The sequence below is a fragment of the Nerophis lumbriciformis genome, linkage group LG20 (genome assembly GCF_033978685.3).
Source record: "Nerophis lumbriciformis linkage group LG20, RoL_Nlum_v2.1, whole genome shotgun sequence".
Lineage (NCBI taxonomy): Eukaryota > Metazoa > Chordata > Actinopteri > Syngnathiformes > Syngnathidae > Nerophis > Nerophis lumbriciformis.
Window position 1 is genome coordinate 29,040,435 of NC_084567.2, and position 20,531 is coordinate 29,060,965.

A 20,531-nucleotide genomic window follows, 5' to 3' on the forward strand; every position below is an offset into this window, starting at 1 on the left:
ATCGCTCCGAGAGCGAATACTAGAAAGGCGTTTAATTCGCCAAAATTCACCCATTTAGAGTTCGGAAATCGGTTAAAAAAATATATAGTCTTTTTTCTGCAACATCAAGGTATATATTGACGCTTACATAGGTCTGGTGATAATGTTCCCCTTTAAGTGGTCACTATAAACAGCTTTGACTGTACATAACTTGACATAAAACTTATCCATTTGAAAATGTACAGTGGAACAAAGCACCTGCCCAGTTTAGTTTGCTCCTCTTTATATGGATAATTGTGAAAACAACATTTGTATTATCCCACCAATTGGAAGAAATGTGTTCCCTTCACATCCTCGAGACTGATGGAGCACTTTTAGAGTGTTGGGTAGGTAATGAGTCACTGGATTTACCAGGCTCTGTCATGAAAGCGTGGGGTTTGTCACTCTAACAAGCTTGCACAGAGCTAAGGCTTTATGTCTTTCACCCTGCTGCTAAAATGTGATTTAGCTCCTTCCGACTTCATGACATTAAATAATTTGTCTGGAACTCAGAGGCCTTAAGCAAATCCCCCTCTTGAAGCATGACATGGCAACAACAAACAGTAGAAGCACCTACCAGGCAGCAGGGTCATACTCGGCCCAAACGCGGATGAACTCGTCAAGGTGATGTGGGCCCAGAATGGAGGCATCTCTGGTCAGGTACTCAAAGTTATCCATGATGACGGCGACAAAAAGATTTAACATCTAGTCAATGAAAATAAACATAGAATTACGATCAAGTAGAGAAAAACAACGTTCAGAGAAGTCCTGCTCACCATATCAAGCTACAAAACCCAAAACCAGTGAAGTTGGCACGTTGTGTAAATCATAAATAAAAACAGAATACGATGATTTGCAAATCCTTTTCAACTTATATTCAACTGAATACACTGCAAATATTAGCTCATTTGGAATTTGATGCCAGCAACACGTGACAAAGAAGTTGGGAAAGGTGGCAAAAAACACTGAGAAAGTTGAGGAATGCCCATCAAACACTTATTTGGAACATCCCACAGGTGAACAGGCTAATTGGGAACAGGTGGGTGCCATGATTGGGTATAAAAGCAGCTTCCATGAAATGCTCAGTCATTCACAAACAAGGATGGGGCGAGGGTCACCACTTTGTGAACAAATGCGTGAGCAAATTGTCGAACAGTTTAAGAACAACATTTCTAAACGAGCTATTGCAAGGAATTTAGGTATTTCACCATCTACGGTCCGTAATATCATCAAAAGGTTCAGAGAATCTTGAGAAATCGCTGCACGTAAGCGGCAATGCCCCTGACCTTGGATCCCTCGGGCGGTGCTGCATTAAGAAGCGACATCAGTGTGTAAAGGATATCACCACATGGGCTCAGGAACAGTTCAGAAAACCGCTGTCAGTAACTACAGTTCTTCGCTACATCTGTAAGTGCAAGTTAAAACTCTACTATGCAAAGCGAAAGCCATTTATCAAGAAAACCCAGAAACGAGTCTGAAACGGCATGATGAGTCCAGATTTCAATTTTTTGGGGGAAACTGTGGACGTTGTGTCCTCCGGACCAATGGAAAAGAACCATCCGGACTGTTCGAGGCGCAAAGTTCAAAAGCCAGCATCTGTGATGGTATGGGGGTGTATTAGTGCCCAAGGCATGGGTAACTTACACATCTGTGAAGGCACCATTAATGCTGAAAGGTACATACAGGTTTTGGAGCAACACAGGTGCAATATGAAGCCTAAAATACCACAACGGAGACTGTTGAACAACTTAAGCTGTACATCAAGCAAGAATGGGAAATAATTCCACCTGAAGAGCTTCAAAAATGGGTCTCCTCAGTTCCCAACTGTTAACTGAGTGTTGTTAAAAGGAAAGGCCATGTAACACAGTGGTAAAAATGCCCCTGTGCCAACTTTTTTGCAATGTGTTGCTGCCATTCAATTCTAAGTTACTGATTATTTGCAAAAAAAATTAAGTTTCTCAGTTTGAACATTAAATATCTTGTCTTTGCAGTCTATTCAATTGAATATAGGTTGAAAATGATTTGCAAATCATTGTATTCTGTTTTTATTTACCATTTACACAATGTGCCAACTTCATTGGTTTTGGGTTTTGTACTTGAATACAGTGGAACCTGTTTATGTCTGAACTGGCTGACTCAAGTTGACTTAAGCGGTCATCAATATTACCAAAATGGAAAACAAAAAAGAGCGATTGACAACTGTCATAACAATTTAAAATAAAGGGCTATAATAAGGGATTTTGAAGCTAACACCGTTTGTTGACATCATATTTCTCAAATTGTGCATATTTTGTATTAGATTTTTCAGTTTTCATTGTTCCTTATTCAAGGATTCAAGGAACTTTATTGTCATAACAGCATACATGATAGATATGACATGGCATGAAATCGAGTACATGGGGTCCCAGATTTAGCCCAATGAGTATCACAAGAACAATGGTATGTACATAATAATACAATAAATACAATATACATAGAGTAGGTTGAGAAGAGCATAGGTAATTAGGAATAATTATAAAATAGAACAGAATTTAAAAAAATTAGTTGTTATCTTGTAATGCAAATAGAATATAAATAAATGATAAATGGGTTGTACTTGTATAGCGCTTTTCTACCTTCAAGGTACTCAAAACGCTTTGACACTACTTCCACATTTACCCATTCACACACACATTCACACACTGATGGAGGGAGCTGCCATGCAAGGCGCTAACCAGCACCCATCAGGAGCAAGGGTGAAGTGTCTTGCTCAGGACACAACGGACATGACGAGGTTGGTACTAGGTGGGGATTGAACCAGGGACCCTCGGGTCGCGCACGGCCATTCTTCCACTGCGCCACGCCGTCCCAATATAGAAACAATAACATCGAAGAACAATTGTTACTCATAAGTAAGTTAAGTGTTCCTCATGCAGGGATAGGGGTGGGGGATTGGAACAGAGCACCAATTGGAGTTTCTCAATCTAACAGTCGAAAGGAACTGTTCTCAGTCTGGTGGATTTTCTCTGGATGCTCTGCAGCCTCCTGCCTAAAGTGAGGGATTTAAAGAGAGCGTGTGCAGGGTGCTTGGGATCCTTGGTGATGCAGAGAGACCTCTTAATGCATCTGCTGATGAAGATGACTGTGGTGGTGGGAAGGAAACTCTCCACCGTCTTCTGAGCAGCTTTCAACACCCTCTGCAGTGCCTTCCTTTCTTCAGCCGTGCAGGCTCTGTGCCACACCGTTATGCTGGTGCTGAGGGTGCGCTCCACCACACATCTGTTGAAGCTCCTGAAGATGGAGCTCCCCAGTCCAGCACACCACAGCCTCCTGAGGAAGTAGAGACAATAGTGTGCCTTATTGAGCAGACAGGAAGTGTTGTGGCTCCAAGTACGGTCCCTTGATGGATGAACCCCAAGATATCTGAAGCTGGAGACCATTTCCACATCTGCTTCTCAGATGTGCAGAGAGGAAGGTGATTTATGACCTTCCACCACCGTTAACTTGGTATCTTTTTCATTGATGCAAAGTTTGCTGCTTTTGTACCAATCCACCAGATGTTCTACCTCCTCTTTGTACTCGGACTCATCATTGTCTGGGATGCGTCCCACTACTGCTGTGTCGTCCGCTAACTTCAAAATAAAAGAGCTGGTGTGTTTAGCAGTGCAGTCATTAGTCAGTAGTAGAAAGAAGAAGGGGCTCAGCAGACATCCTTTCGGGGGAGTCAGTGCTAAGGAGATGGAAGAGGAGACAGTGTTGTGGATCCTGACACTCTGTCGTTTGTTGTTCAGAAAGTCCAGGACCCAGTCCCCCCGTTAGGGACTCAGCCTTAACATGTCCTGTTGTTCATCAGGGTCTATGGGATGATGGTGTTGAAGGCGCAGGTGGAGTCCAGGAAGAACAGGTTGATGTAGGAGGGTGAAGGCTGAGTGGGCCACTGTAGGCATACTGGTGAGGATTCAGTGACACAGATGGAGGTTAATGACCAGTTCTTTCAGAGTGAGGGCTGCTTGCAGGGACAAACACAGTGGAGTTGTGGTCAAAGAAGAGGGCTCTGTATGCTCCGCGTATCTTGGTGTACACAACGTCCAGTGAGTTATTCTCACGTGTTGGAATGGTGACAATCTGTTGGAATCTAGGAAGGGTGTCCGTCAGTTTTACGTGGTTAAAGTCACCTGCAACCACATGAAATGCCACTGGGTGCTAATTATTCAGAGAGCTAATGGTTTAATGTAGCTCCAGTTAGCATTGGCACCCAGTGGGATGTACACAATGGTCACGGACACAGCTGTGAACTCAAGAGGCAGATAGTCAAATGCTATATTTTTTGGAGCAGTAGCTTCCTATAAGTCAACATTTTGTACACCATCCTTTGTTGACATAAAAACAGAGACCACCGCGTTTTTTCCCTGATTGGAAGTCTTGGTCACTCCGGAAAAGCGGTAGTCCGTCAGTTTGGAAAGCTAAGTCAGGCATGCTGTCCTTAAGCCATGTTTCCGTCAGACAAATCGCATAACAGTTCCTCATCTCCCTTGAAGCACACAGTCTCAAGTATAAAATGTGCATTTTGTCGTCCACAGACTGAACATTGGCTAGAAAGATTGATGGGATTGGTGGTCTGCTAGCCTTTAGTTGAGCTCGCTGCTCTCTCTGCTCAGCTCGCTCACTAACAATCCTTGGTGGTGGTGTTTTTTTTGTCTCTTAGTTCTTGTTTAGCCAGGTGGAACTGGCTGTCATATTTGGCAAATTTATTTCAATTAGGGATTTAGTTTAAGCGCTGGTTTCATATATTGTGATTAGAGGGTCGAGATTAGAGGATTTTGTTTGGGGTAGCAGTGTGCTGACAGGTTGATGGCCGTGAAACGGGTTTGCCTGATTACCTGACCGTCTTTTGTTCAGGCACACCAGGTCGTTCTCATTTGCATGGATTGTCTACATAGACAGGATGTCGACATTGCCCGATTGTCAATTTTGATGGGTTGTCGACTTAGACAGATTGTTGACATACAGGTGAAACTCAACATTTTTTAATATCGTGCAAAAGTTCATTCATGTCAGAAATTCAACTTAAAATGTAAAACTAATATGTGATATAAACTCGTTATATTCATAGTGAATATGTCACACCGCGGTGAGGGAAGTCCTATTTTGGGGTTGTCTGGCGAACTTCCGGTTTTATGTTGAAAGTCTAATCCTCCTTCCGTTTCTGGCCACTTGCCCTTTCTCCTGTGTCACCGGTCTGATGTCTCTCCTGATTGCCTGATTATGCCCACCTGTGTCACCCTCCCTCATGTGTATATAGTCCTCGTCTTCCCCTGTCTTGTTGCCAGAGTATATTGTCTCGTCGTGTACCTCCAGCCGTCTTCCAGTCTTGTCCACGTCGCTAGGTATTGCCTTGCTTTATTCCTTGAATTATTTGTACCCTCTGAAGAAGGGTGATTTTGATTTGTTAAAGTGGTCAGTTTTTTTGAGCTAATTTCATAGTGATCTGCCTTCTTTTTTCTCTCCTCTTGGAGCACTTTAATTTGTAGTTTTCTTAGGTCTTTATAGTGTAGTTTCTATTGATAGCTTGTTGTGTCCTCTTCGTGAGTGATTTTCTTTTGGAGTAGCTAATCATAGATTGTTGTTTTTTTGTTATTAGATCAGTGGAGATCAGGGGTCGGGAACCTTTTTTGCTGAGAAAGCCATGAAAGCCAAATAATTTTAAAATGTATTTCCGTGAGAGCCATATAATATGTTTTAACACTGAATACAACTAAATGACTGCATTTTTTAAGTAAGACCAACATTTTTAGAGTATATTACATCTCTTATTCTTTTTAATAACATTGTTATTCTGAAGCTAACCAATAACAATTACTAGAGATGTCCGATAATGGCTTTTTTACCGGTATCCGATATTCCGATATTGTCCAACTCTTAATTACCGATACCGATATCAACCGATACCGATATATACAGTCGTGGAATTAACACATTAGTATGCCTAATTTTGTTGTGATGCCCCGCTGGATGCATTAAACAATGTAACAAGGTTTTCCAAAATAAATCAACTCAAGTCATGGAAAAAAATACCAACAAAGTGCATCATTTTTTTTTAACATGCCTCAAAACAGCAGCTTGGAATTTGGAACATGCTCTCCCTGAGAGAGCATGAGGAGGTTGAGGTGGGCGGGGTTGAGGTGGGGGGAAATGGGTAGCGGGGGTGTATATTGTAGTGTCCCGGAAGAGTTAGTGCTGCAAGGGGTTCTGGGTATTTGTTCTGTTGTGTTTATGTTGTGTTACGGTGCGGATGTTCTCCCGAAATGTGTTTGTCATTCTTGTTTGGTGTGGGTTTACAGTGTGGCGCATATTTGTAAGTGTTAAAGTTGTTTATACGGCCAACCTCAGTGTAACCTGTATGGCTGTTGACCAAGTATGATTTGCATTCACTTGTGACTGTGAAAAGTCATAGATATTATGTGACTGGGCCGGCACGCAAAGGAAGTGTCTTTTAAGGATTATTGGCGCTCCGTACTTCTCCCTACGTCCGTGTACACAGCGGCGTTTTAAAAAGTCATAAATTTTACTTTTTCAAACCAATACCAATAATTATGAAACCGATACCGATAATTTCTGATATTACATTTTAAAGCATCTCTACTTCTTACCATTAATGCGACTTCTTGAACAGGTGCGGTAGACAAACGGATGGATGGATTCAAATGCATGAGAATGTTTTATATTTTGAACGTTTTTTTTAACACTGTGATTACCAGCGGAATTATTCATCACTTATCGTGTTAAGCAATGTCAGCTAAGATTTATCTGAGAGCCAGATGCAGTCATCAAAAGAGCCACATCTGGCTCGAGAGCCATAGGTTCCCTACCCCTGGTGTAGATTTTGCTATCGCCATTTTTCTTCCCTCAGGAGTGATTTTCTGTTGTTTTGCGTCCTGTTCTAGGTTTCTTTTGATTGATAATCTAGTGTATCGAGTCTGGAGTCTATAGCCATTTGTTTATTCACTCTGTCTGAAGAGAGTTCATAGAAACTGCAGAATAAAAGCCTGCGTCAATCGTTCCCCGTCTGCAACTGAGTCCTCATTCTTGCCGAGACATAACAGAAATATATCAAGCCTTTATTGTTATAATTTTAATGATCATGGCTTAGAGTTTTCAAGAAACCCAACTTTTGTAAGATTTTCAATTTGAGGTTTTATAAACTGTAAACCATAATAATCCAAATTATATCAAAAGACGGCTTGAAATATCTTGAGTTGCAGTTATGAGCCTGTGGAAGTCGCTTTCCTAGCGGTCCCACTGTCAGACACGGCACCGGAATCGAGCGTGCAGGTTTAACAAGGTTATTAATGATAATGTTGTCAACAAAAGTTTTCCCTCCTAGTAGAACGTGACATTTCAGTCACGTCCGTATCCTCTCTCCCCCCCTGCTCCCGGCCGCTTACTGTTAAAGACAACAGATGATTAGATTAACACGTACCACCTGTGAAATCTAATCACCTGCCAGCTGTGTCTCGCCGTCAGCACTGCCACGCCCCCCGTCTGATGGTGCTCTGTCCTCAGCACCATGGACAGAGGCGGTGACTTTTGCTCCTGCAGGCAGCGCTGGCTACATCTCCCTCCGCAGAGCCTATGTCACATTAGTTCCACCTTGTAAATCTAATTGCTGGAATAAACAAACTTTGTAGGTTATTCTAATTGTTTGAATTTCACCTCAACGTAGACGAGTTGTCAATATAAGGTGAGTTGTCGACTTAAGACTTTAGTTGACTTAGATGGGTTGTCGACACATGTGGCTTGTCGACTTGAGACGGTTTGTCAAATTAGACGGGTTGTTGACATACTGTAGGCGGGTTGTCAACCTAAGCAGGTTCCACTGTACCACTTGTCTGGTTATGGTTGTAAATTGTGCATAGAAATACAGAATTAGAGTGTCCAAAGAGCAGTACTGACCAAGAAGGAGCAAAGGAAAATGAAGGAGACAAAGTAGAAGTAGGCAAAGTCACTTCCGCACTCCTTCCCTGTATTTCCTGAGAGTTTATCACACGACCGATTACTGAGACAAGCGAGCATGATCTCATGCCAGGCTTCACCTGTGGCACTCCTGCAATATACACACAACGACAGAAACGTAAATGGAGCGCACGCACACGCTGAACGTGAGCAACATGGAAGTTTGTTCACCTGAAAAGAAGCGTTAAAGCCTGGAAAAAGGTCTGGAAGTTGTTGTGGTGATTTATAGCGGTCTCCTCGTTCAGCTCAATGTTACCAAAAACCTACAGCGAGATTGAACCATATAAAACACGTAAAGTTGCTTCAGTCAAGAGCTTAATGTAACTATTGTGATGTAGTGGAGCTCTTCAAAACACCATCTCACTGACGATAATTTTAACTAAAAGGTCAAAAACAGGGGTGTCAAACTCATTTTAGATGGATAAAAATAAAAATAAAGACAACTTCAGATTGTGTTCTTAGTTTAAAAAAATAGAACAAGCATATTCTGAAATTGTACAAATCATAATGTTGTTGATGTTTTTTTTTACACTTACATGCTGCGGTTAATAGTTTTCTACCTTTATTTGTCGTTATTTATACTTTCTGAATGAATTATGTGATAATGTTAATCAGTCAACATATGTTAATTTTCAATCTACCAAGATCAAAAAATGATATCAAAATCATATTACAGTATGTTATTGTGGAGGGGGGCGTGGCCTGCGGGCCTCCAGCGAAGCGGGGTGTGCCAGGATCGGCCTCGAAGTCACAGACAGGTGCGTAGATGGCCCACCGGGGCCTTGTTATCTAATCACTTGTAGCTGACTTCGAGGCCGATCCTGGCACACCCCGCTTCGCTGCAGGCCCTTCAGGCCACGCGCCCCTCCACAGTTATTTATGTAATTTGCTCATTTTCCTGAACTGGTGCACTAACATGTGGTTTATTTTGTACATATGTAGCATCATCTACAAAGATACAAAGAATTGCTATTGCGACATCCAGTGGACACATTTTGAACAGCGGTTTCTTTCATTCAAAAATTTCAGGTTAGCTATTAAGTTAAGTTAAATTTCTATACTTAGCAAACTCATCCCGCGGGCCGGATAAAACACTGTTCGCGGGGCTGACCCGGCCCCCGGGCCGTACGTTTGACACCCCTGGTCTAAAAACATTACAATCCAAAAAACCCTTGGCTTGAATTGTATCCAAAACTATACTACGGGAATGTATCCTTAATTACCATTCCATACAACTCACCTGCATTCCAATGATGGCATAGATGAAGAAGAGCATTGCGATGAGCAGGCAAACGTATGGAAGGGCCTAGAAACACAAACACATTTATTTTACAAATGCATGCAGTCTTCTTTTCACACATCAAGTATTGAGTTGTCTGCCACGAGGTGGCGACTTGTCCAGGGTGCACCCCGCCTTCCGCCCGAATGCAGCTGGGATAGGCTCCAGCCACCCCCGTGACCCCAAGAGGGACAAGCGGTAGAAAATGGATGGATGGATATTAAGTTATCTATATATTTTGGCACAAAAACAAACCTAAATGTTTGGAATCACATACAGTAGAGCAGGGGTCACCAACCTTTTTGAAACCAAGAGCTACTTCTTGGGTACTGATTAATGCGAAGGGCTACAAGTTTGATACACACTTAAATAAATTGCCAGAAAAAGCCAATTTGCTCAATTTACCTTTAACTCTATGTTATTATTAATAATTAATTATATTTATCTTTGTGGAAACACTGATCATCTTAATGATTTCTCACAATAAATATACAAACCCCGTTTCCATATGAATTGGGAAATTGTGTTAGATGTAAATATAAACGGAATACAATGATTTGCAAATCCTTTTCAACCCATATTCAGTTGAATATGCTACAAAGACAGCATATTTGATGTTCAAACTGATAAATATTTTTTCTGTTGCAAATAATCATTAAATTTAGAATTTGATGCCAGCAACACGTGACAAAGAAGTTGGGAAAGGTGGCAATAAATACTGATAAAGTTGAGGAATGCTCATCAAACACTTATTTGGAACATCCCACAGGTGAACAGGCAAATTGGGAACAGGTGGGTGCCATGATTGGGTATAAAAGTAGATTCCATGAAATGCTCAGTCATTCACAAACAAGGATGGGGCGAGGGTCACCACTTTGTCAACAAATGCCTGAGCAAATTGTTGAACAGTTTAACAAAAACCTTTATCAACTAGCTATTGCAAGGAATTTAGGGATTTCACCATCTACGGTCCGTAATATCATCAAAGGATTCAGAGAATCTGGAGAAATCACTGCACGTAAGCAGCTAAGCCCGTGACCTTCGATCCCTCAGGCTGTACTGCATCAACAAGCGACATCAGTGTGTAAAGGATATCACCACATGGGCTCAGGAACACTTCAGGAACCCACTGTCAGTAACTACAGTTGGTCGCTACATCTGTAAGTTAAAACTCTCCTATGCAAGGCGAAAACCGTTTATCAACAACACCCAGAAACGCCGTCGTCTTCGCTGGGCCTGAGCTCATCTAAGATGGACTGATACAAAGTGGAAAAGTGTTCTGTGGTCTGACGAGTCCACTTCAAATTGTTTTTGGAAACTGTGGACGTCGTGTCCTCCGGACCAAAGAGGAAAAGAACCATCCGGATTGTTATAGGTGCAAAGTTGAAAAGCCAGCATCTGTGATGGTATGGGGGTGTATTAGTGCCCAAGGCATGGGTAACTTATACATCTGTGAAGGCGCCATTAATGCTGAAAGGTACATACAGGTTTTGGAGCAACATATGTTGCCATCCAAGCAACGTTACCATGGACGCCCCTGCTTATTTCAGCAAGACAATGCCAAGATACGTGTTACATCAACGTGGCTTCATAGTAAAAGAGTGTGGGTACTAGACTGGCCTGCCTGTAGTCCAGACCTGTCTCCCATTGAAAATGTGTGGCCCATTATGAAGCCTAAAATACCACAACGGAGACCCCCGGACTGTTGAACAACTTAAGCTGTACATCAAGCAAGAATGGGAAAGAATTCCACCTGAGAAGCTTAAAAAATGTGTCTCCTCAGTTCCCAAACGTTTACTGAGTGTTGTTAAAAGGAAAGGCCATGTAACACAGTGGTGAACATGCCCTTTCCCAACTACTTTGGCACGTGTCGCAGCCATGAAATTCTAAGTTAATGATTATTTGCAAAAAAAAAAAAAAAGTTTATGAGTTTGAACATCAAATATGTTGTCTTTGTAATGCATTCAATTGAATATGGGTTGAAAAGGATTTGCAAATCATTGTATTCCGTTTATATTTACATCTAACACAATTTCCCAACTCATATGGAAACGGGGTTTGTATACAGAAACAGATAAATATCAATATGCAACACTTTATTTTTATATTTTCTCTAAGTGCACATTTTTCAAATTGAACATTTTCAAATGATCACTTCTAAGACAGTCTTGTGAAATCACAATATCCCATTTTAACTAGCTAGCCACTAACATTTTTTAACAAATCATGAATTACTTTGCACCATGTTTGTACAAATAATAACTCATGTAAAATACAAAAGTCAACTCTCAAATTTTTAAATAAATCATGTCACACTTTGAACTGGACACCAAATCTGTTATCTGTTTCTTTGTCAGTTAGTGGGAAGCCTGGCATTGCGTGCTGTTAACTAGTGTGTTGTAGGTTTTCTGTAGAGAATAAATGATGAATAAAACACTTAATTGAACGGTTTAAAAGAGGAGAAAACACGAAAAAAAATGAAAATTAAATTTTGAAACATAGTTTATCTTCAATTTCGACTCTTTAAAATTTAAAATTCAAAATTAAACCGAAAAAAAGAAGAGAAAAACTAGCTAATTCAAATCTTTTGGAAAAAATTTAAAAAATAATTTACGGAACATCATTAGTAATTTTTCCTGATTAAGATTAATTTTAGAATTTTGATGACATGTTTTAATAGGTTAAAATCCAATCTGCACTTTGTTAGAATATATAACAAATTGGACCAAGCTATATTTCTAACAAAGACAAATCATTATTTCTTCTAGATTTTCCAGAAAAAATGTTTTAAAAGAAATTCAAAACACTTTGAAATAAGATTTAAGTTTGATTCTACAGATTTTCTAGATTTCCCAGAATAATTGTTTTGAATTTTAATCATAATAAGTTTGAAGAAATATTTCACAAATATTCTTTGTCGAAAAAACAGAAGCTAAAATTAAGAATTAAATTAAAATGTATTTATTATTCTTTACAATAAAAAAAATAAATTTACTTGAACATTAATTTAAATTGTCAGGAAAGAAGAGGAAGGAATTTAAAAGGTAAAAAGGTATATGTGTTTAAAAATCCTAAAATTATTTTTATATTTTATATATTGTATTTTTTCTCTAAAATTGTCTTTCTGAAAGTTATAGGAAGCAAAGTAAAAAAATAAATGAATTTATTTAAACAAGTGAAGACCAAGTCTTTAAAATATTTTCTTGGATTTTCAAATTCTATTTGAGTTTTGTCTCTCTTAGAATTAAAAATGTCGAGCAAAGCGAGACCAGCTTGCTAGTAAATAAATGCAATTTAAAAAATAGAGGCAGCTCACTGGTAAGTGCTGCTATTTGAGCTATGTTTAGAACAGGCCAGCGGGCGACTCATCTGGTCCTTACGGGCGACCTGGTGCCCGCGGGCACCGCGTTGGTGACCCCTGCAGCAGAGTATAGTTTGCCTGTTTTAAAACATGTGCAAACTTGATTACACGCAAACAATGGCCTACTAAACTCTGAACTGCACCTCTTAAATTGATAAAATACTGAGTGCAATCCATTTAGCGTGTTTGTCATGAATATGCGGAAAATGTGCTGATTTTTAGAACACACAATACTTAGTACTTGGAGAAGAGTCAAATTAAATCATTTAGCACCTGCAACGTGATTTATCAAAACTGAAAAGTGTTCGTAGCTGCTGTTTTTGCGTCTATATTTAGCACGTTTGCAAACTGGAACAGTTACGCACAAGTGGCTGCGATCATTGTAGCAAGAAGGAGGCCATTGGTGCAATGACAGACCTGGTAAAGAGACAATCCTTCATGTGCATGTCAACATACTGTCATGATCCATGTCCTGGATCATGTTTTATGTTCTGTTAGTTTTGGACTTCATAGTTCCTGTTTTTTGTGCACCCTTGTTTGTTTTAGTTACCATGGTTACTTATTATTTCCACCTGCCTCTGATTAGTGTTCGCCCGCTCACCTGCTGCCCGAGCACTAATCAGAGGCATTATTTAAACCTGCCTTGCCCTCCAGTCAGTGCTGGAGTATTGTTTGTTGTATGCTGTGGACTCCCTGTTTCATGCAATGCTCTGTTCATGCTTGTTTTCTGGAGATACCATAGTTCATGCTGATGATTTCATGCTTAGTTCATGCCGCTCGTGCCTTGCCAAGTACGTTTTGTTTATTTATGCCACAGTTAGCGACTTTTTGTTTCATGTCCATAGTTCAGGCTAAGTGTTAGCTTTTGTTTCCTGCGTTAAGATGTGCCTTCGCCTTGTGCGCCTTTTTGTTTTCACCTTTTTTTGAACATTAAAACCATGTTTTCTTGTACACCGCCTGTCATCTCTGCATCTTGGGGTTCGTCACCTCCACATCATGACACATACAGTATGTGGACTGTCAGAAATAAAAAAGAGAAAAAAGATATCGTCTAACACTAGGGTCAGCAACCCGCGGTTCTCAAGCCGCAAGCGGCGCTTTAGTGCCGCCCTAGTGGCTCCCTGGAGCATTTTAAAAAAATAATTGAAATTGGAAAAAGATGGGGGGGAAACTTTTTTTTGTTTTAGTATGTTTTTTGTTTGAGGACAAACATGACACAAACCTTACCAATTGTTAGAAAGCCCACTATTTAATATGTGTGTGTGTGTATGCTTCAATGATGAGAGTATTTGGTGAACATCATTTTGTCCTACTAATTTCGGCGGTTCTTGAACTCACCATAGTGTGGATGGACTGTGACGCAGTTGTTTACATGTAAAATCTTCCACTCCTTCTTTGGTCTCATTTTGTCCACTAAAAGTTTTATGCTGTGCGTGAATGCACAGAGGTGCGCTTTGTTGATGTTATTGACTTGTTGGAGTGCTAATCAGGCATATTTGGTCCGTGCATGACGGCAAGCTAATCAATGCTAACATGCTATTTAGGCTAGCTGTATGTACATATTGCATCATTATGCCTCGTTTGTAGGTATATTTGAGCTCATTTAATATCCTTTACTTTGATCATCTTTGTGTATAATTTAGTTTTGCATGTCTCATGACACATATCAGATAGTTGTTTGTGTGCCATGTTGTTCCAGACCACAGCAAACATTACCTAGCTTGCCAAAGATTGTAATAAATACGGTATATTAAAAGAAGACAGTCTGCCGTTTTTCTTTAACTTGAACACACACATCGATACCTTTGGCCATTAAAAGCCAGTAATTTCCAGGAGTTATCTCACCTTCTGAGCAGCCTCTGATTTACTAATGGTTTCTATTGTAAAAATGTGTAGAATAAATATTAAATTTCAACATTTCTGTCAATGAAGATTTGCTTCAGCCTGCCACACATAGTCATTTTGATAGTCGGCTAATATAGCTAATATAGACACTTACGCCATGTGTTGCCTTCATTATAACACTTGTATAAGGCTTTTAATTTTTGTGGCTACAGACAGATTTGTTTTTTGTATTATTGGTCCAATATGGCTCTTTCAACGTTTTGGGTTGCCGACCCCTAGTCTAACACAGTGATTTTCAACCACTGTGCCGCGGCACACTAGTGTGCCGTGAGATATTGTCTGGTGTGCCGTGGGAAATTATGCAACTTCATCTAATTGGTTCAAAAATTATTTTTTACAAATCAATAATCATAATAATGTGCCGTTGTCTAGTGCCTGTGCTGTGTAGAGCTTGGTAATCTTGTGATACTCCATATCAGTAGGTGGCAGCAGGTAGTTCATTGCTTTGTAGAAGTCGGAACTCGTCAAGGATGGTTTGTCGTGATCCCAATATGCAGAGCACAGCAGGAGACAACGTCAGGTAAAAAGGTATGTAACGCTTAAACCAAAAATTAACAAAAAGCAAGTCCCGCTAGGAAAAGGCACTGATGCATAGGGCCGGCTATGCAAAACAAAAGTAAAACTGAACTGGCTACAAAGTCAACAAAAATAAAATGCTGGACGACAGCAAAAACTTACAGCGTGTGGAGCAAAGACGGCGTCCACAAAGCACATCCGTACATGACATGACAATCAACAATGTCCCATCAAAGAAGGATAGCGTACGCACAACTTCAATAGTCTTGATTGCGAAAACAAGCAGGTGCAGGCAATAGCACTCAAAGGAAGGCGTGAAGCTGCTACAGGAGAACACCAACAAAACAGGAAGGGTCACCAAAATAACAGCGCAAGACAGGAACTAAAGCACTACACACAGGAAACAGCAACAAATTCAAAATAAGGCACGACAACCTGGTGGAGTTTCATTTTTTAACCTTTTCTGCTGGTGGTGTGCCTCTGTATTCTTTTTATGAAAAAAATGTGCCTTGCCTCAAAAAAGGTTGAAAAACACTGGTCTAACATATCCGTTTATGAGCTGCTGGATGACTTACGAGGCTAATTTGGAGCCGGCAGACACCAAAACGTTTTGATTTGTTTTGTTGTCCGCATACATTTGTTTCGTATGGCGTTAGTTTTTTCATATAAGCAGGGCAATGTATTTATATAGCACACTTCATATGAAAGGCTAAATTACCAGCCATCATAATTAATCAATTGAGAAGATCTTGAATAGATTGTATTTTACATCTTCTCAGCTTTTTAAAATGGGTGCAGTAGATAGCAGATTATGTATGAAGTGTCGGGCAGCTGAGGGAACTCTTGTTCATTTATTTAGTGGGAATGTCAGAGAATAAAAGAGTTATGGTTGAAAAGAACAAAAGAAGCAATCGCAATCCTAAATATAAACATCCCAATGACACTGCAAACTTGTATTCTTGGTGATCTGCATCAATTTAGTAACGTGTCATCAAAGAGTAAAAATGCATTTCCTTCAATATGCATCATAACAAAAAGGGTAATACTAAAAGAATGGATAGATGTTGGTAGTCCAACTCATACTGACTGGTATAGAGATGATATCAGTAGAAAAAAATGCATTTATTTAGATAATAATGAGGCATATATTGGAAAATGGGATCCATTATTTACATTTGTTTTAACTATTAAATGAACATAAAATATGACTTATTTGATCTTTTTTGAAAATATTGGACACTATGTGTTGTCAAGCTTATGAGATGTGATGCAAGTGTAAGCCACTGTGACACTATTGTTCATTTTTTAAATGTTTTTATTTTATTTTTTATAAATGGCTGAGATGATAATGTCAATGAGGGATTTCTAATCTATGTTGGAATTCTTATTAATATTGATACTGTTGTTGATATTATTCATTTTTGTTTGACTACTTTTGGATTGTTTTGTGTCATGTTTGTGTGTCCTCTCAATTGCACTGTTGATTGCTGTTCTGAATGTTGCTTGGTTTTGGAATTGGAATTGTGATTATTATGGTACTATTGTGTATTATTTTGTTGGATTGATTAATAAAAATAAATAAATAAAAACAATGAATCAATTGAATTAAAATCAAAGAGTGCATATAAACTTTTAGTTGTCATAGCAACAGATAAAGAGAAGTGTTTTCAGACTGGATTTAAACATTGCCATCATTGAGGCCTGTCTCTCATTTTCTGGAAGAATGTTCCAGATTATAGCAGCATGTATTTTAAATGTAGCCTCACCATGTTTAATCCCATCATTTTCCACTCATACCTTTTTTTTATTTTTTATTTAAACTTGCATCTTGACACTCTATTCTTTGTTGACATTTTATATATTTGGCCATTTTTTTGTATGGCTACACTGTGGTTCATTTACTGCTCTGTGTGCATTTTAATAGCCGCCCGGGGACAAATAAAAACAATTTTTAACCGAAGTCCTGACGCGGCACCAGCAGGAGACATGGTTCATATGGCTCTAAAATTTCCGCCGTGTACTTTGAGACTTGTACTCGAGAAGAGCTGTTTTAAAGTCTATTCTCTGAGGAACAGGAAGCCAGTGCAGTGACCTAAGCCCTGGACTAATAGGGTCGTATTTCCTGGTTCAAGTCGAGACTCGAGCAGCAGCATTCTGGATGTACTACAGCTGCTTTCCAGCTGGTTTAGAGAGCCCAGTCAGAAAGCCATTGCAGTAGTCTAACCTGCTGGAGACCAAGGCATGGATTACTCTAAGGGTCTGATTTACTAAAGGTTTGCGTGTACTAAAAAACCTGATAGCACACGCAAAGCTGATCTACCAAACATGTGCAAAGTGGATTGCCTCTGTTAAGTGAGCGTTGAAAAGCGTGCAATCCATATAAAGTCGGTCTTTATTAATATTCAAAATATATGCTGGTCATCAAAACACCCACAATACTGGGAGGAGAAGATGCAGGAAGTACATGCAAAATCTTCATTTTAAATATGATGGTTTGTACCACTTTTGTACTTGATATTAATTGTACACAGTCTTAGAAGATCACCCGAAACGTTCCTATTTTATAGTTTGCACTAGGGATGGGTTAGGGTTAGGGTTAGAAGGGTTAGATAGATGGATAGATAGATAAATAGATAGATAGATAGATAGATAGATAGATAGATAGATAGATAGATAGATAGATAGATAGATAGATAGATAGTACTTTATTGATTACTTCAGGAGAGTTCCCTCAGGAAAATTAAAATTCCAGCAGCAGTGTACAGAATTGAGATCGAATTTAAAAAGTAAAAAGTAAATAGTGGGGGTATAAATGGAAACAAAATAGAAAAATATTACAATAAGAGTAAAAATAAAAACCAACAATGAGAATAAAGATATAACAGTAAAATAAGAATATAACAAGAAAAACTAGGCAGTAGTGACCATGTTATGAAAAAGTATTGTACTGTTATTGTTTTGCATCCCCTGTCATCCTAGTACCCCCCCTCCAATCTGGTACTTTTTTGGCACCGACCAAATCCCGCCGGTCCTACTGGGCAGCGATTCACGAAAAAATCAAACGGTGCCATATTACTGGGTTGTGCGTGACGTCATGCCCGGTTGCCGACTTTTAGCAGGCTCTTTGCTTGGTGTGATCACGCGAACAAAACTGAGAGCTCGCTCGGCCAAACGACCTCTGGGTAATGTTGCATTTTTCAAATTTTTTTTTTTAAAAACCTCTCCATTATTAGCATACTTGCCAACCTTGAGACCTCCGAATACGGGAGATGGGAGGGTTGGGGGGCGGGGGGGTGGCGAGGTAGGAGGGGTGGGGTTGAGGTGCAAGCAGCATACCCCTTCCCCTTTGAGCTGTCCTGGATGAAATGAAATTCTTTTTTCCAATCATTTTGGAACTTGCAAGCGTATTTCTTTCCGGAAGAGTTGTGCTGCAAGGGGTTCTGGGTATTTGTTCTGTTGTGTTTGTATTGTGTTACGGTGCGGATGGTCTCCCGAAATGTGTTTGTCATTCTTGTTTGGTGTGGGTTGACAGTGTGGCGCATATTTGTAACAGTGTTAAAGTTGTTTATACGGCCACCCTCAGTGTGACCTGTATGGCTGTTGACCAAGTATGCGTTTGCATTCACTTGTGTGTGGGTGTGGGTGCTTGAAATTAACGTTATCATTAAACCAGTTAAAAGATCATACAATGTGTCAGCATTTCTTGACATCTTCGAGTAAAGACTATTGTTAAACCCGTCCAACGCTACATTATTATATGACTTGGCCGGCACGCTGTTTATATGGAGAAAAAGCGGACGCCTGGACAACATGCGGCTGTTAAAAGGTGAAGGTTTCAGGTGAGAGAGGACGCTAAAGGCAGTGCCATTAAGGCACGCCCCCAATATTGTTGTCCGGGTGGAAATCGGGAGAAATTCGGGAGAATGGTTGCCCCGGGAGATTTTCGGGAGGGGCACTGAAATTCGGGAGTCTCCCGGGAAAATCGGGAGGGTTGGCAAGTACGATCATTAGTAAAGTCAGATTCAATTTTTTCCTAAATGCGCTAGCTTGATGCTAATATACACTAACTTTGCTGTTGACATGCTACTGGTTGACAATAGCGATTTTACAAGGTGATGAGGTGGCGACGCAAGCGGTAGAAAATGGATGGACGGATGGATTTAAACACCTCCAAGTTTGTTGATGCAAACTACAACCAACCAAGAGGCACGTTTTGTACTGGCTATCAATTGTACACACAGTCTTAGAAGATCACCCGAAACATTCTTATTTAAACAGTTGGTGCGTGATAAGTACAATACTTAAGAGTTTTAACACTTTTTAGGACACAGCAACAACAAAAAACAGACCATGAACTATACACTACTGCCATCTAACATCTTGGACCTTTAACTGTAATTGCTATTTAATGCTATACTTGCAAATGATAACACAATGATAATAAAAGAGGCTACAACAAATGGACAGCAGTTATCACAATAAGCTTATTTTAAAATACTGCAATAAAAAATGAGATTTTGTTGCCAAAAACAATTAATATTTTTCAATACACAAAAGTGCCGAAAATTGGTACACTTTAGTACCTTCTCTTTGTTTATAATGTTTATAATGTCAATTTTCTATTTCCTGCTGGATCTACTCTCTATTTTATGCTGCTGCTGTCACATATACTGTATATACTGTAATATTGTACATGGTGATTGGTATATATTGTATATATGTTATAGACATAATATAATATATCTGTATATATATTATTCTGTACACATATTATGTATATATTTGTATATATGTTAGATTTTTTATCGCTATATTAGTCTATTTATACCTGCATTGTCCTTTCCAGCCTTACACTTTCCATCATTGTAACTGAGCTACTGTGTTGAACAATTTCCCTTGTGGATCATTAAAGTTTGTCTAAGTCCAAGTCTAAGTCTACCTGTATCGATTCGCAGGTATCTGGAATTGGTATCAACTGATTGTTCAAATGTAAACGGTGCCCATCCCTAGTTTGCACACACTATTTAGTACTTGTTATCCGGATCTTATTAGATCAGGCCCTAAATATTTAGCAACCTAAGCCTTCACCTGCAGATGTTTTCAAATACCAATTTGGGAAGAGGCTGACATTTTTTGTTTAGCTGCCACCTTCTAACCCGGCAGTGACTTTCCATTTCAGTTCAGCTTAAAAGCTCTCACAACTGCCATTAAACCTGCACTAAATCCCCTCAGCTGTATTTAGCATTTACCTCTGCATGTGTCCTAAGGGATTTAGAGTGTAAATAAAATCCAACTGCAGTGTTGTGAGAGCTATTTTGTCGTCATTTTGCGGCAAAAGAGGAGTGCGTCCTGGCAGCCCTTTATTACTCTCTTAAATGTGATAATTATCTGCACTGAATGTATAAAGTTGGTCCGTTGCACAGTCAGTCAATGTTATCAACCTGCCGTGCCTCCAAGCCA

At 39.6% G+C, this 20,531-nt stretch overlaps 1 protein-coding gene across 4 annotated transcripts in view; it reads right to left on the reverse strand.

The window, feature by feature from the left end:
- cacna1bb (calcium channel, voltage-dependent, N type, alpha 1B subunit, b) overlaps positions 1-20,531 on the reverse strand; it is a 439,095-nt gene that overhangs the window by 58,560 nt on the left and 360,004 nt on the right. For all 4 annotated transcript variants that reach the window (XM_061980760.2, XM_061980758.2, XM_061980759.2 and 1 more), the window contains exons 34-37: positions 9,251-9,316; positions 8,182-8,273; positions 7,951-8,101; positions 596-723 (exon numbers count right to left, since the gene is read on the reverse strand). In XM_061980760.2, the coding sequence (XP_061836744.2) occupies positions 596-723; positions 7,951-8,101; positions 8,182-8,273; positions 9,251-9,316 (437 nt within the window). The remainder of the gene's footprint in view (positions 1-595; positions 724-7,950; positions 8,102-8,181; positions 8,274-9,250; positions 9,317-20,531) is intronic.